Here is a 17,060-nt window from a genome sequence, read left to right as displayed (position 1 = left end):
CTGTGAGACTGGTTCAGAAATTATAACAAATGACCCTAGGTATTTACACAGGTTTCTGTGACTCCCAAGTGTCAAGCTTTTGGGCGCATTTTGTCTCATTTTCAGGATTTGCTATGCAGTCACAAGCACTAGAAATTTACTACTGATAAAAGAAAAGCTGTCTTTCCTCCAAATTCATTTGGTTATGTCAGCCAAAACTTTTAAGATACCCTGAAACTCCTTCAAAATCCTGAAAGCTGGTAACAGGTTCTATAGGGTTCAGCTAGATATTTTGATAACATATTCATGGCAACAGAACTCTGCAAAGCATAACAGCCTGGGCATTTGGTATAGAAACATATTCACACAGGGGAAATCTAGAATATTTCAAGTCTGGAAAACTTTCAAGGGAAGCTGAGGGAAAGTAATTCATGAAAGGAATTTCAGGTGTAAAATCTGTGTTACCAAACCTAAGCACTTCTTGCTTCAGTTTCTCCCTGCCCCTATATCACTTTTTCCAGTCCTGTGGGAGTGACAGTGGTCACTCTACTCAACATTTTCATTTGGCATAGACATACTGGACCAATAAATATCACTTTCAAAAAATAAAGCCTTAGTAGGTTTTGTCTTTTTGTCTTCTTAACCTGTCTAAAAAGATTATTGTGATTAAGAAAAGCCAGCTGGCTGGTTGGGGCAGGTTATTATTCCAAAATACTCATGGTAAGGTACTGGAACAGGCTTTCCAGAGAGGTGGTGGAGTCACCATCCCCAGAGGTGTTCAAAAACACATGGACATGGCACTTTGGGACATGGATTAATGGCCACAGTGGCGCTAGGTCAATGGTTGGACCGAATACACTTAGAGGTCTTTTCCAACCAAAATAATTCTGATTCTGTGATCTTCCAAAAGACTAATATACTTTAACCAAGAATTCCCTCCTTTCTAGGTAACTTATGCAGGCAAATGACATGAGTTCTAGGATGTCAATGCACTTTGAGACACACTCATGGGCAATGCGTTGTTTATAGTTATCTCTTGTCTTGTCTGACATCGCACCATGGCCAGGATTGCCCTCCGAAACCTGCAAGGGACAAGAAAAGAAAGCAGAAAGATTGTGAGCTGGAGATCCAAATCAAAAGGAAAACCAAGTAAGTAGCCCTTAAGTATTACAACAGTTTTCAATTTTAGTAAAACTTACTAAATAAAAAAATAGAGCATTTGGAATTCAAAAGGACCACATTCTTTTTCGCTTCTATGTACAGCAATAACTCAAGTTAAGCTCAGTGCTTCTTCTGCAAGAGGGGTCACAACAGCTTTTGGTTATCCCAGGATGTGGTACAGCCATGACAAAGATGAACTTACAGAATGGGGGAAAACCAGACAGTTTGCCATTGCCTCAGACTCTGCTCCTAGGTTGGTAGCACCAAAAGGCACTATGCCTCTGCAAAAATCAGATCTCAGTTAGAGGCATTGGCTTGGCTAGAGCATTTGATACAGTTACTTAAAACTGAGGAATAGGCTTCATTTAGTTTGTTAGAGAGTTAGTTCATCTTAATGAGGCAGAATATGACATGGCCCAAATCCAGCAAGGAAATTTCAGAGACACAGGTCAGTAATCTGCCACTCATTTTGGCCAGAGTTACTAAAATCAATCTACTGCTTGCAACCCAAAACATGTAACGAGTCCCTCTGAGAAACCAAAAGTGCTTTACAAAAGCTGCTTTACTGTCTTATGAAAGCTACATGAATGTGTTCTCAGAGATATTTATCAATTCAGTGTGCTCCGATTGTGACCAAACTAATGTCTTTTAGACTTTGCTGTCCAAAAGGTCTTCCTTGGTTAACCAATTGTAGCTTACTCTATGATCTCTCCACTACTGAGCTTGTCATATTTTATAGCTGGTATTTCTATAGTTAATTATATGCTCAAATCATGAAGTAGACTGGTACCAAATTAGGAACACTTACTTTTTGTTTGCAACAACATAAATGCAGGGATTATAGAAAGTGGAAGATTTTGCAAATAGAGGAGCTATGATGGCCATTGCAGGAGAAATTTTCTTTGGGTCTCCAAAGGATGACCATAAACACACAATAGAATATGGAGACCATGCCACCAAGAACATTAAAATCATCACAACAGACATCTGTAAAACAAGAGGAACAAACACATAAGCAGCATTACCTGAAGATGCAGACCCTAGAACCTAACTTCCAAAGCACAAGTGTGAAAATAGAGCTACCTAGAATTAAATAACAGCATGTAACCAAGCAGATCTGACAAATTTTGGCAGGTTATAATGAAGTGTTGTTTGGGGGATTTAATAGCACATCTACACTGCCATATATATTTTGGCATGATGTTATCCATTATGTACAGTCTTCCTTCACAAATGGCACTACTCATTATGTTAAATCTGTCCATCAGAAGTTTAAATGGTCAGGGAGGGCTTCAGACATGAATTATGACCACCACAATAGGTCACTCTGGGATGCTATTACAAACAATAAATACAAACAGAGAGAAAAATCTAAGCCAAATGTTGAATAATGCTTCTAATACAAATGTTTCATAAGGTTTAACTACAGTACATAGAAACAAAGGAAATGCTGTAGGACACAAAGGCTCAGTCCATACATTTAAGGAACCCAGTGGTTTAATGAAGCATGAGAGTCATACTGAGGTGATATTTGCACAGTTACATCTTCTCTGCTTGCTTGTCAACCTGAGCATGTTAGGACTCACATGGCAGAACACATCACATCACAGCTAGAAGTGAACAGTGACAAACTGCCTGTAGTGGGAAGGTAGGAGAGGAAGCAGTCCTGGCTTTTGTCAGGGCCGTGAATGGGGAATGGAAATTGAAATAGAAATCTCAAATCAATCAAGACAACAAATCTCTAGGAAACCAAACGAAACTTCAGGGCTCTTTGTACAAACAGTGTTCCTTAGCATTGTTTACCTATCCCCTTATTCAGTTTTATTGGCAACAAACAACACAAGAAACAAGAAGCAAATGTCTGCTTTGTGTGAGCATTTCGACGGCATGATCAACGAACAAGCAGTGACTTTCTCCAGGGACGATTCCTCCTCAGCTATAAAGGCAATACCTACTGGTGACAACATAAAGAAAGAACCCTTTCATTTACAAGTTTGGTGTGTATTAAGATTAGAAGATATTAATGTTTAGAAAAGTGAGCAATCCAGTTCTAAAGAAGGCTACTACTTAACTCCAAAACCTCAATCTTTTGCTTTTCCTTTCTAAAAAATGAATATCTATGTTTTCAACTGTAAAACAGGGGGGGAACTTCACAAATTCTCTTTTCTTCAGAAATACGAAGAAAATCTTTTATATACATATAAATATAAACGTACATATCATTTATAACTGCATCCTTAGCTTCAAACATTCTGAAAGTTCTTCATAAGCACAAAATGCTCAAATTATTATTTTTGAGTTTAAAAATACCATTTTCCAGATTTTAGCAATAAGAAAGTCTTCCAAGGAATATTAAATTTGCATTGATAAGCAATTCAAAAGCAAGGACATGATCTTCTTCCAATTCTCTCTCATATTTTCATGATGCCCAGCCATAAATCATATCTTTACACAAAATCAAAGGAGCTAGAGAACATCAAGCTTTCTCAAAGACTTTTACACACTCTAAGAAAGAACTTGCCCAGGGATGTGGTTGAAGCCCTGTCCCTGAAGACATTCAAGATTAGATTTGATGTGGCCCTGGGCACCCTGATCTAATTGGAGGTGTCCCTGCTTACTGCAGATAGGTTGGACAAGATGACCTTTGAGGATCCTTTCCAACCCAGTGCAATCTGTGAATCTCTGAGTTGACCTTCCAGGCAGGATCTCATTTTATGCCATAACTCAGAGTTGATGCTATTTAAATAAGAAAGAGATAAGGTCAACAGACTGAAAAGCTTGGGTACTTGGAAATGTCCTGTTATTTCTAGGCCACAAATTCAATCCTGTTGGTCAATCCACTTCAGACCAGATACCCCACTGGACATAGCAGAAGGTCCAAAGACTGTGTGGACACAAAGTCCTCCTAGGACACCTCTGAAATACCTTTCTATGTAATGACAGAGGGCAGAGACAAGGAAAATTCACATTGCTCCCAACCTTCAAAGTAGCTACTCATCTGGAAAAAATGTTAAGCCAAAAGTAAAGAATCTGGTGGTGTAAGTCAAGCCAAAACTTTTCACCAAGGATAAATTTCACTTAATATTTAGTACGAAAGGAAAAAAGGAGTAAAGTAGGAAACAGAAATACACTGTTCCTTTGCCCCCAGGCCTTCACAGAATACAGAATTAACCAGGTTGGAAAAGACCTTCAATATCGAGTCCAACTATCACCCAACACCATCTCATCAATTAAACTGTGGCACTAAGTGCCTCATCCAGTCTCTTTTTAAGCACTTCCAGAGATGGTGACTCCACCGCCTCCCTGGGCAGCACATTCTAATGGCCAATCAGTCTTTCTGTGAAAAATATCTTCCTAACATCCAGCCTAAATCTGCCCTGGTGCAGCGTGGGACTGTGTCCTCTTATTCTGTCACAGCATGCCTGGGAGAAGAGACCAACCCCCACCTGGCTACAACCTCCTTTCAGGTAGTTGTAGAAGGCAATAAGGTCTCCCCTGAGCCTCCTCTTCTCCAGGAACATGAAAGAACATGCTTAAAACAAAAAAGGTCTTCATTTACCATACCTTTGTCACATCTACTTGGTCAGACCAATCTATGTTGATGCTCTCCAGGCAGTTACTGCTGGCATATTGTTTCATTGTCCGGGAAACATTGTAATAACAGTAAAACATGACTGTTAAAGGTACAACAAAATTAACAGCAATTACACTCATTGTGTAGGAAACAAAGGACCTGATAAGACAGAAAAACAAAACACAGTAACTTACAAATAGCCATCCAGGGAAAGTTAACTAAATCATTTGATGTTTTGATTATGACAGTTTGAAACAATCTTTTAAAGAACAAAGGAAATTTTCTTGAGCTTTAATTGTCTCATCAGCAACTACAAGTCTTGCAGTTTTCAAGCACGGCTCAACTCCTATTTTTCTTACATTTCCTTTTCTCTGCATTATTTCCATTGCTTTAAAATAATTGTTATCAATCATGCTTCATACTTCAGAAAGAGCAAGTTGTGCTTATGCAGTGGTAAATTAAACACTTTTAGCCTTCAAGGAGACAGCAAAATTTAAGAGAAAGGATGAAGGAGAATCTTACACATCATTTTTCCTCCAATTTACTGTGCAAGTTGCTCCAGTTGGATCGGGAGCGTAGCTAGCCCAGCCTATGGTAGGCATGGAAGCCCAAAAGACTGCATTTATCCAAGCAGCAAGGATCAGAGCAGTATAGCTACGGGTAGTCATTCTTCTTCCTGTGGCCAAGCACAGACAATCACAAACCATTGTCATCTTTTGCTTTTGTCCAGTATTCAACTTGTCATCTTTTGCCTCTTTCCAGTGTTGAACAAGTGGCTTCCAGCAAGCACACACCAGGGTAATGATCCTTTCAAAGGCTTATACCCCCACCTCTCCCTTCCCCCACCACCACAACATAGCTGTTTCATACTGCTAAAAGACATCACAAGTTTTCCAGCCTTTAACACCATTTAAAAGCCATCACCCATTCCAACTTTGAGAAGGCTCCAGGGAAATCTTTATAGCAGCTTTCCAGTGTCTGAAGGGGCCTACAGGAGAGCTGGAGAAGTACTTTTTGTAAGGGCATGTCACACTAGGACAAGGGGTCATGGTTTTAAACTACAGCAGGGTAGATTTAGATTAGACATTAGGAAGAAGTTTTTACTATGAGTGTAGTGAGACACTGGAATAGGTTTCCCAGAGGAGCTGTGGATGCCTTATCACTGGGATTGTTTAAGACCAGGCTGAATGAGCCTTTGAGCAACCTGGTCTGGTGGGAGGTGTGGGCTTAGAACTAGATGTTCTTTAAAGGTCCTCTACAACTCAAGTCTTTCTATCATTCTATGATAAAGGCAGTGCCTGATGCTAACCTCACTGTAAAAGCTTAGTGTACAACAGTGCCTTCAAGGATATCCATGTGCAATTGCAGGGGTGGGATCCGCTACTACATTACAGCTGTGACAGAGAGGAGAAGGAGAGAAAAACATCCTGTACAGCATTAACACTCAAGACAGAGTCTCTAGACAGAGGTCAAAACCTCCCACAGCTAGAGGCTTGTCATGTGCTTCTATATATGGATGTGGCCCTCTAAAGGCTGAAAAAAGCCATGAAAATAGAATTTGCAAACAGAAAAACAGCCTAATTGTGACATTTTCATTTTCACAAACAGCACCATTCACGCCAGCTGGATAACTTACTTATCTAGTTGGCATGGAAGTACTTATGAAGTACTTCAGGATTGTGCCCTAAATTCAGATCATGCCCAACACTGAGGAAACAATACAATTGTTGTCATGAGGAAACAATACAATTAGACTCCTATTTCATAGAAGTCAAACAGTGAACAATATCTGACTGTAGATACCATACCTATATCAGGCCTGCAGATCATCAGGTAACGGTCAATTGCAACCACAGTGAGCAAACCAATACTGGCCATCCCAAAAAAGATATTTAAGGCAGCATATATCTGAAATTCAAACAAACAAGCAAGCAAAACCCTTTCTGAGAAATCTTTCAAAGGTGTAAGCACAAGTTAATAGACTCAATCAAAGGCACTATGACACATCACATTCAGCCAAAGTTCTCTTCCATAAGCAAGGTGTGAAAAGAATTAATGCAGTGCCAACAATTTGGAGCTGGCTCATTTAAAATGAAACATTTCAAAATCAACCTGCTTGTGTGCACATCAGAAATCTAAAGACAGTCATCTGAAAAGAAAACAAACATCATAATTCAGCAAATAAATGTTGAGATTCAAAGATCAAGAGTTGGGGCGGGGGGGGTTAAGGAGGTTCAATTCATGTTCTCAATATAAGTTAAACAAACCTGAAGAATGTTTGATTCATTCAAAAAGCTATGGGTTTAGCAAACCTGAGGTCCCAAATTGCCATTCTTTCCTCTGTTGTACAAATACAACAGAGGATAAGGCACACCGATTTTGCCCAGCAGCTCCCGTTCTCACACGTCAGATCTACTGCACAGAGTAACGCGTGCTGCAATCCATGCTGCAATCCCAACATGCCCAAGTGCATCTGCCCAGTCATCTCATGAGCAGCCTGGCCAGGAAGGACAGATGACTGGGAGAGCTGCATTACCACTGGCACTCCAGAAATACAGAGATCTGTGCCAGACTGCATGCCACCAGTGGCTATAATAGAACCATACAGTATTCAGCCATCTCAGTTGACAAGGATTCATCTAATTCGGATTGATGTGAATTGTGCTTCAAGAGACCTTAACTCCCAAAGCACTGGTGGTGACATTTCAAATCTTCAACCCAATACAAGTCAGTCTAGATCTAAAGATGCTAAAAGGGAGGCCTTCCTATCAAACAGTGGCTGAATTTTGAGCTTGAAGTAATTGTGTACTCAGGCAAGTGATGTCAGATTGTCTAGCCAATGAAGGTCCAAAATGTGTGGCCAATATTTCCCTTGAGTCACATTTTTAGCATGCATCTTCATATTGCTACTCATTTTCTGGGCATTTAAGCCCAACAGTCTTACTAATAAGTAGACTTAAATCATGGTACACACCAAGCAAAAGGAATCATCTTTCAGCTACAGAAGTTTAATTTTTTATTTTTAATACCAGGCTGACTGAAAAAATAAAAGACAGCTAACAAACCCAGCTTAAATCTTTAAATGGAGACCATCAGCCTTGCAGGACTTTATTTCAGATATCCTAATAGCTCCATCCAAAATAAGACACATTGACTAAACAGAACTCATTAAGGTCTGTCAAGCTTATCATCAAAACCGTAGCCACATCCCAAGTATTTTAACTACCAAATAAGTCATCAAATATGCATGTCCTACTATAACCTCGTTTATTTAAGGATTTCATTTCCTAGGCATTCTTAGAGATATTTTTTAAACTCTCACTGATAAATATAAGGTTGCACTTCAGTGTTTTTAGAGGAGAAGTTTGGAACTGAACTTATACAAAATCCTATATCCAGAAATTGTTGATGTTACAAAACATCAGCTTTGGGTCTAGACAAAAATTGTGCATCTTCACCTTATTTCTTAAAAGAGTCAATACCATGCAGGGCTACTATTCATTTCTCAGTTTGCTTTTAAGTGCTTAAAATTTTCTCTGCAATACCTGGCATCCAGTATATCCAAACTTCCAGCTTCCATGCAGGTCCGAGGCAGCCGACATGGGATAGCCAATGCCACTAACGCCAATGTCAGTAAAAGCCAAGTTGATGATAATTGCATTGGTTGCTGTCCGAAGCTCTTTGTACTTAACAAAGATGCCTAACACAACAATGTTGCTGAAAATGCTGATCACTCCTGAAAAAAAAAAAAAAAAAAAACAGAAAAAGGGAAGCTTTACAGATGATACACACCAGCCAGAACAGAACAGAACAGAATAGAATTAACCAGGTCAGAAAAGACCTTTGAGATCATTGAGTCCAACCTGTCATCCAACACTATCAATTAAACCATGGCACCAAGCACCCCATCCAGTCTCTTTCTAAACACCTCCAGTGAGGGTGACTCCACCACCTCTAGCCCATCCCAATGGCAAATCACTTTTCCTGTGAAGAACTTCTTCCTAACATCCTGCCTAAATTTCCCCTGGTGCAGCCTGAGACTGTGTCTCCTTGTTCTGTCACAGGTTGCCTGGGAGAAGAGACCAGCCCCAACCTGGCTACAACCTCCCAATGGAACCTGTTGTAGTATCTAAGTTCTAAAAAAGTTTTATTTTCAATCAAGCACAATTTTGCAGCAAGGACAGGCACTTGAAAGGGAGAGAAAAGCTTTTTCAATTAGATTTCAACTTTCACTTGGGTTCAGAAAGGCTCAAAATGTGGAGTGTTTTGCCAAACCCGGGACTTCTGATGAAATAACAAGCATAGCAGAAATTCAAAAGCATCTAGGATCACAATTCAAAACCTGAAGCCACCAAGTATAGTGCTGTCTTCCATGGAGGAAAACACAAACAACACAACAAAAACAAAACAAAAGAAAAAAATACCAAAGGAAAAGAAAAAAAAGGCAGTGATTATAATGCATCTGATTCAGCATAAGGTCCATGACACCACCTGAGATCTTCTGTTCTCACTGTACATTCAGACATTCAGTCTTGGACAAAAGATATAAAGAAGTTTTGACTTTGGTACCACTATCCCAGCCAGACCTTATTTCCCTCTCTGCTCACAAGGCCCTAGTTCTTTGCAAGCATTAGAGTCAGCTCAGGTGCATCAGCAAGTTTTTCAAGTCCCAGTGACCTATATTAAAACCTCCAGCTCCTCCTTTTCTACTGGTATTCCTCTTCACCAAATCCTACTGGATGGCTCTTGGAGTGATTTTCCATGGCACTCCCACAAAAGAGGGTTGCTTTTTTGTTGTGGTTTTATTTTCTTCAGACTCTAACCTGTTGCAGAGATTCCCAGAACAAACTCCCATCCTCTGAACTTAACCCACTGTTAATACAAGCTATTAATAAACAGCTAATGAAGTTGAAAACTTCCCCCTTGCACCTCAGCAGAGAAAGATTCAGTAAAGTGAAGAACTCCAACATGTTCAAGCAAACACAGCCATTAGAAAATAACTTGTAAATAATAACAGAAATTTGCAAGTTGTTCACAGATTTCCCCTAGTCTGCCCAGCTGTTCCAGTGCCACTGAATATCCTTAAAATTTAGTGAAGAATACAAAGTGGAATGTTTGGGTCAAACAGCACATTATCCATAGAAATGCCCCTCAGAATTTTTCTTTGTTTTTCTTTTTTTTCTTTTTTTAATTTAGAAAGTATCAACTAGGTATGAATCAAAACACTTTCATCATCACAGATCTGAGGCACAGTTCTGTTTTCCAAAAGCAGATCCATCTTCTTTCACAGCCACTGCCCATCCTGCTCTGGTCCCCTAGCAATCCATCACCTTCACTGATGGGATTTCTGCTCCTCTACTGGCTCCAGCAAAAGCCTGACACACGCGGCTTAGCTTTTGCTGACACGCCTCTCTGGAAAGGGCAAGGAGGATTCTTCAGTCTTATACAATGCTCTTCCATCTCTGCCACTGGTAGTGCTGCAGCACAGAGTTAAAAATCTTTATCAGTTTAGAGTCAGACTGAACATGCTTCAGTTCAAATAATAACCTCAAATAAGCAGGGTTAGAAGCCCTGAAGGCAAGACTCTGGGCACTTCAGTTCAACAGTTGAATTTTGAAGACTACAACTGATGTCAATAGGGAAAGTCCTTCAAATCATGAGAAGTCCTGTGGACTCTGTTACTGGCATGATCCATAGATTTATAAATATCAGCACACACCCCAGTGCATCAAGCTGAGGCAGACACTTCTAGGCTCAAATACACATCAGAATACCACCTGAACCACCACACTCAGCAAGAGTAATACCACAACTGACATGAAAAGGGACAGAAGGAAAAGCAGTGGAATCATAATAACAGACATATATAACAAAGATGACACTTAATGAAACAGGCAATTCTTCAGCTTTTAAATGAAGCTTCTCCATTCCAGTTACATAAATCAGTAGCCAGAGAGTGGTGCTGAATGAAGATAAATCCAGCTGATGGACAGTCACAAGTGATGTTCCCCAAGGGGTCAGTGCTGGTGCCTGGTCTCTACTATCTTCATCAATGACCTGGACAAGGGGATTGAGGCACCCTCAGTATATTTGCAGATGACACTAAGCTAGGAGGAATGTTGATCTGCTTGAAGGTAGGAAGCTCTGCAGAGGTACCTGGACAGATTGGATCCATTGATCCAGCTAAGCTCAGTTGAATGAGATTCAACAAGGCATGCATTCAACAAGGTCGTGCACTTATGACAACCCCAGGAATACTCCAAGCTTGGGGCAGAGTGGCTGGAAAGCTGCCCAGCAGAGAAAGACCTGGGGGTGTTGGTATGCAGACACCTGAAGACAAGTCAGCACGTGCCCCAGTGGCCAAGAAGGCCACCAGCATTCTGACCTGAATCAGGAACAGTGTGACCAGCAGGAATAGGGAAGTGATTATTCCCCTATGAGGGGGACACTGGTGAAGCCACATCATGAGTCCTGGGTTCAGGTTTGGGGCCCTCACTACAAAACAGTCACTGAGGTGCTGGAGCAGGTCCAAAGTTAGTGAAGGGTCTGGAAAACAGGTCTTGTAAGGAGCAGCTGAAGAAACTGGGACTGTTTACCCTGGAGAAAAAGAGAGTGAGACCTTCTTGCTCTCTATAACTCTGTGAAAGGAGGTTGGAGCCATGTGGGCATTGGTCTTTCCTCCCTCGTAATAATGGACAAGAGGAGAAGAAATGGCCTCAAGTTGAACCACGGGGGGTTTAGATAGGATATATGAAAAATTGCTTTACCAAAGAGTTGTCAAGCACTGGAACAAGCCACACAGGGAAGCTGCAGTCACCATCCCTGGAGGTATTTTAAAGACATGTAGATATGGTACTTAGGGACATGATTTATTGGTGGACTTGGCAGTGTTATGTTTGCAGTTGGACTCTAAGATCTTAGAGTTCTTTTCCAACATAAATGATTCTACAATTTTCTAGAGGGCAGGGTGGGTAGAGCAAGGCCAAGACTTAGAATAACCTGAAATCATCATCTGGGAAGAGCTCATGTGATTTAAAAAAAAAAAAACAAACAACAACCCACAACCCAAACAACCAACCAAGCATATGGATGACGCCGCTTGGCCTGTGAAACATCTCAGGTTTAGACAACTCTTCCTATATTTCCATATTTAAACCTTCTAGTTTTGTGAGGATGAATGTAAAATCCTCGAAACCTGATCTCTGGGCTCTGAGCAACCTGATCTAGTGTGAGGGGTCCCTACCTATGGCATGGGGTTGGAACTAGATAATCCTTGAGGTCCCTTCCAACTCTAACGATTCTATGATCAAGAGCAGATTTTTCCAGGAAAGCAATGAAAATTGAAGGTAGACCAAACGCAAATACAAACCCTAACATAGTTAAGCAATACACATGTGTAGCAGCATCAAGACAGTGAAGGTCATGGAATTTAGCATTCAGTTTCAGTTAGCATTTTGACATTACTACAGAGCGTTTCATCATTATAAGCTGAAGGATGTCCATGAGGCAGTAGGGCTTCTTGCAGCCTAAGTATCCCTGTTGTCATCACCAAAATGACTACACTGACCACTGGAGAGTGCAATACTTAATTACTTCCTTCTCAGAAAATAAAACAATTATCTGCAAAAGAAAGAAGCACTCAAAAGGTTGCTCCTTTTTAAACTTTATGTTGACTGATGAACACTCCCTCTTTGTACTTTATTCGTACTCTCAGACATCTGCTTATTAGCACAGCTAAAATTTTCCAGATGTGAGATTTGCTGTAGTAAGGCACTTGCAAAGCAACCAATCACACTTTCAAAGATGTCATAGTCCTTACCGTCAAAAATGCTCCTCGTCTCATCAAGAAAGCAAAATGCAAGCTACAGGTAAAAGCTTCACTGCACTCTCCCAATTGTAGTAAGGAAAAAAAAAAAAAAAAGAAAGAAAAATCCCACAAAGTAATCCAACTAGAGAATTCTGTAGCTGTCTTTTCTTAAAGGCACAGCCTAAAACTGTCACATTAAGAAACAGCTGTATTGGTCCTGGATAAAGCCATTGATCACCTAGGATAGCTTTGGTCCCTAACAGCAAATGGTCACATTTTCTGAAAAACAAACACCTTGTCACAGACAATGTAATCAAGTTTAATTAATATAATAACAACTGTCCCACATATCTGCAGCACCTAATGGATCCAGTTACCTCCAAATAGTGTGGAAGTACTGCAGAATGTATCTAGGCTTCTACTTGACCATCACCCATCTCCACAGCTTCTTAACAAGACTACTGATACATGCAGCTGAGTTTTGCATTCAAAAATAGCCTTTGTGCCAGAACAGCAATTTGATACTCACCACTTCAAACAGATATGTTAAATAAAATGTGACCATCAGCAATACTGTTGCATATAAAGCTAAAGTACATTAATATTTCAAAGTGTTTTAAAGGCCAATTATATCATAGAAAATGTATGGTACAGTCCCCAGATAAAATATTTATCAACAGCTTTAGTTTTCCATAATGAAGGTATTAAAGGTCTAGTTGCAAACCCAGTAGGTTTCAGGTTGATATTTCATTGCTGTAGAACTCAGTGCTGCAAGAAAACATTACTGAAGCTGTCGTGGTTATAATAATGAGAAAGTTTTTGAGGAGGGGAAGAAAAATAATAATAATTCCATAATGCTTCAAGTTAAACCAAAGGTCAGTGCAGACACGGAGAACGAACACGATGTCAAGCCTTCCAGCATGCTGCTTCTAACGTGTCATCTGTGAAAAATACAGCTGCAACTGGAGTCTGCTCTTCTCTGATTAACAACCAGCTCCCTCCCTCTAAGTCACATTCCAACCCTTCCCATTACAGCCCCCAGCAGACACCCTCTCGCATGCTCAGACTACACATATATTACTACAAACATGTGGCCCAGGAGAAGTCTCAAGATAGCGTCGAGCACATCACAGAAAAATGCGAGATGTGACAGCTATGCCCTATTTTTATCACTTCTGCAAGCTGGCAGAAATGAATTCTCGGCCTCCTCTATAGCTGCCTGTCAACAAAATGTACTTTTCAAGACACAACACCGCTTTCAAAGATAAAGCGGAACACTCAGATGTATCTGCACGCTGCACCCAGCCTGCCAATTGCTGGCTCGTCAGTAAAACTGCGAGGAAAAGCCATCAGACGTTTGTGCAAGGCAAAAGGAAATACCCTTGCTGTTACCATACAAACACGAGCATCCAGATCTGCAGATCCATCTTAAAAAGTTAAGCAACAACCCACCCATGCCCATACCTGCTGTTATTAAGTAAGCTGCAACTATGTTGTGCTCAGTCTGTGTAAAGGCTGAATGAGCTTCGCTGTCACTTTCTGAGGAATTGGCTGAATTGTTCCAATGCATTTTGGACAAAAGAGAGCGTTCCTCTGTCCTCTGCAATAATTCATCAAGGTGGTGGAACACTACAAAATCCTTGTCAGGCAAATTCTTTCATTATTCAACAGACTCACTGGACAATTAAAAAAAAAAGGGGGGGGAGAAACTAAGGGGGAGTTCCCACCACCACCACCATTGGCAGCCTCCAAGCGTGATTTAATTGGACTAAAGTGCAAAGGAGTTTACACTCCCAATCTGTGCAGGACATTATTCATTAAAACAAAGAGCAGCACAGAACCCAGCACATTTTCAACAGTGTTCTTAAACTCCATTCTTACTGCTAAAGAGATTAACTGTCACATGCCCCCAAACTTTTCTCTTCAAACCTCTTGTGCAATGTTTCAGAAACCTCAACAAAAGTTGGCTCAGGTCAGCTGGCCATCAGCCCGGCTTTAAATTAATTCCCATCATCACAGCAAATGCACAAAACTACAGCACGACCTAAAGACACAAATGTCAGTTTCTTTAAAAAGGAGAGGCTTACTCTGAAGTCCACCCTTTTAAGTCCTTAAAGACCTGCTTCTTCAAGATTCTTAGTCTGATATAAACTCTCAGATTGACACAGACACAAGAAAAACATAATCCAGTATATTTTAGAACAAGTTCTTTACCATGAGGGTGGTGGAACATTAGAACAGGTTGCCCAGGGAGGTGGTTGAGGCCCCATCCTTGGAGATAATCAAGGTGGGGTTCAGCAGGACTCCGGACAACCTGATCAAGTTGAGCATGCCCCTGCTGACTGCAGAGGGGATTGAACTAGACGACCTTTGGAAGTCCCTCCCAACCCAGACCATTGTACGTGTGTGTGTGTGTGCATATATATATATATATGGTATTTTCCAAAGTAAAGCATGACTTTCAGATAAGGTCATTGCTCCATTTCTAAAATAGTCTGGTCTACAGAAAATGGTTGTGGAACACCTTCCTTTTCCCAAGCACACATATGTAAACCTACCTTGGGTAAATTTTCCAAAGCATGTCAAAGATAGAAAGTAACTAGGCATTTTCTAGAGCCTTGAGCAGCAAAAGCTCATGTTTTCTGCTCTGCAACAAGGCAGCAGCACATCAAAGAGCTTTTACAAAACCTACATAAATTCCAGCTGCAATAAGCTCTTGCCAAAAGAGCTGACATACAGCATTAGTAGAAGCAATCAAAGAAGGTGCTTCCCATCACTCCCACTATCAAACAGATTTTGCCTCCAATTTTATATTCATACTGGGTATGAGTGGCAAGGAGGAGCAGTCAGTGGTTCCTCAGTTAGATGTGGTTCAGAGGCAGCTCAAGCAGGCTCCCAGGTTAGGACAGTGTCTTCTGAGCAGCACTAAGGGCATAGTGACATGAGCAGTATTGAGGAATATAACCATCCACAGATAGGAAGGATAGAATCATAGAATCATTTCAGTTGGAAAACATCTTTAAGATCACCCAGTCCAACCATTATTTACCTCTACCAAGTCTGGTGCTAAACCATGTCCCTCAGCACCACATCTCAGCCTCTTTGAATCATGTCCAGGGATGGGGATTCAACCACCTCCCTGGGGAGTCTGTTCCAGTCTTTGAGAACCCTTACAGTGAAGAAGTTGCTTCTAATATCCAACCTAAACCTCCCCTGGTGCAACTTGAGGCCATTTCCTCTCTTCCTATTAGTTTTTAACTGGGAGAAGAGACCAACTCCCACCTCACTCCTACCTTCTTTCAGGGAATTGTAGAGGATGAGGTCTCCCCCCAGCCTCCTTTTCTCCAGATGAAATAACCCCAGTTCCTTCAGCTGCTCTTTTTATGACCTGTTCTCCAAATCTGAGGAGCTCTCCGTTCTCTAACCCACAAAACACTCAGACAACATCCCTCCCACTCCTCAGCTTTCCAAAACAGACATCCTGTATCTTTCATAGAATCACAAATTCACCAATTTGAATCTAAAGGTAAGAAAACTTTGCTATAAAACTTTGTGCAGTCACAACATTTAGTCATCATCACCATAAACTGGCATGTTCTACCAGAAAACATTTCCTTTAATGCCACTGATCTACTTCCACTCTTCCAGTCCTCGGGGTGCTTGCATTATTATGGTATTTTTGCCTGTCATAAGAGGATTAAACAGGAACAGAGTGGGAGGGTTCTGAAAGGAAAGATGATCTGTTTGGCAACAAAGCCACTTCCCTAGTGCCCCCTGGTCCTGCCTCAGAAGATAAAAGCATAGTGATAATCTGATCTCTTTGCCTTCCTCCCCTGAAACTTTGGCAAGATTTTCAAAAGCATCTCAGATCTTGCAGCTTCCACAGAAGTCAGAGCTTGCAATGCTGACTGTCTCAGAAAAAGCAAAGCATTACTATTTTTATTCAGACAGGATTCCAGACTTAGAGCAGCAGTGAATAAGACCATGGAGATTTTATACATACTTGCTGCTTAAAATTCAAGTCCATCCTACATCCCATCATATTCTCTCTACCTCCTCTTCTCATAAATTTGGCTAATTCTACAGCAATAGCAGGGGAGGGGGAAAGAAGTCAAAATTGAAGGCAGGCATTACTTGTCATTAACCTAAAAGTATTTTTTTCCACAACACTGCAGTTCATAAAACAAAACAAAAAATACAAAGGAATTAAATATTAAGGTATATAAATAATCCAGGAAGTTGGAACCACAGTTCCTAAGCCAGATAAAAAAAATTAGTAAAAAAAAAAAACAAACAAACAAACAAAAAAAAACACACACAACAACAACAACAAAAAAAAAAACCTCAGGGTGCTTTTATCCTTCAATAAGAGCCAGGATTACTAGCATCAGAGGGACTTTTTATATTCTTAAGTGGTGCTTCTCCTTCCCACTTGTCCAAGAGCAGCAGCCACAAAACACAATTGCTGTTTGTCTGTTCTTTAATTTATAGGCATCTGCATAGGTATGGGGGTGGTGAAACACTGGCCCAGGTGGTAGA

The 17,060-nt window shown here is 40.7% G+C and overlaps 1 protein-coding gene across 1 annotated transcript; it reads right to left on the bottom strand.

Moving 5' to 3' along the window:
• Positions 1 to 895: 895 nt before the first annotated feature.
• On the bottom strand, positions 896 to 14,186 carry RRH (retinal pigment epithelium-derived rhodopsin homolog). The gene is made up of 7 exons (XM_009904862.2): positions 13,986 to 14,186; positions 8,260 to 8,450; positions 6,523 to 6,622; positions 5,237 to 5,390; positions 4,705 to 4,873; positions 1,949 to 2,127; positions 896 to 1,061 (listed from the first exon to the last, which is right to left on the bottom strand). Exons 1-7 carry the CDS (start codon positions 14,089 to 14,091, stop codon positions 956 to 958), a joined length of 1,005 nt encoding a protein of 334 aa, XP_009903164.1. The 5' UTR covers positions 14,092 to 14,186; the 3' UTR covers positions 896 to 955.
• Between the last annotated feature and the right edge of the window lie 2,874 nt (positions 14,187 to 17,060).

This window comes from Dryobates pubescens, chromosome 1, assembly GCF_014839835.1.
Source record: "Dryobates pubescens isolate bDryPub1 chromosome 1, bDryPub1.pri, whole genome shotgun sequence".
In the NCBI taxonomy this organism is placed as follows: domain Eukaryota; kingdom Metazoa; phylum Chordata; class Aves; order Piciformes; family Picidae; genus Dryobates; species Dryobates pubescens.
The sequence above is the reverse complement of the archived record's forward strand: the minus strand, read 5'-3'. Positions and strand labels throughout refer to the sequence as shown.

What these genes read in the sequence shown, in the direction of transcription:
- RRH (XM_009904862.2), bottom strand. Translation starts at nt 14,091, where the DNA reads ATGCATTGGAACAATTCAGCCAATTCCTCAGAAAGTGACAGCGAAGCT. An exon ending in AGCTTACTTAATAACAGCAG is followed by an intron (nt 8,451 to 13,985) that starts GTATGGGCATGG and finishes TTTTTTTTTCAG; the next exon opens with GAGTGATCAGCATTTTCAGC. An exon ending in TATGTTGTTGCAAACAAAAA is followed by an intron (nt 1,062 to 1,948) that starts GTAAGTGTTCCT and finishes TGTCCCTTGCAG; the next exon opens with GTTTCGGAGGGCAATCCTGG.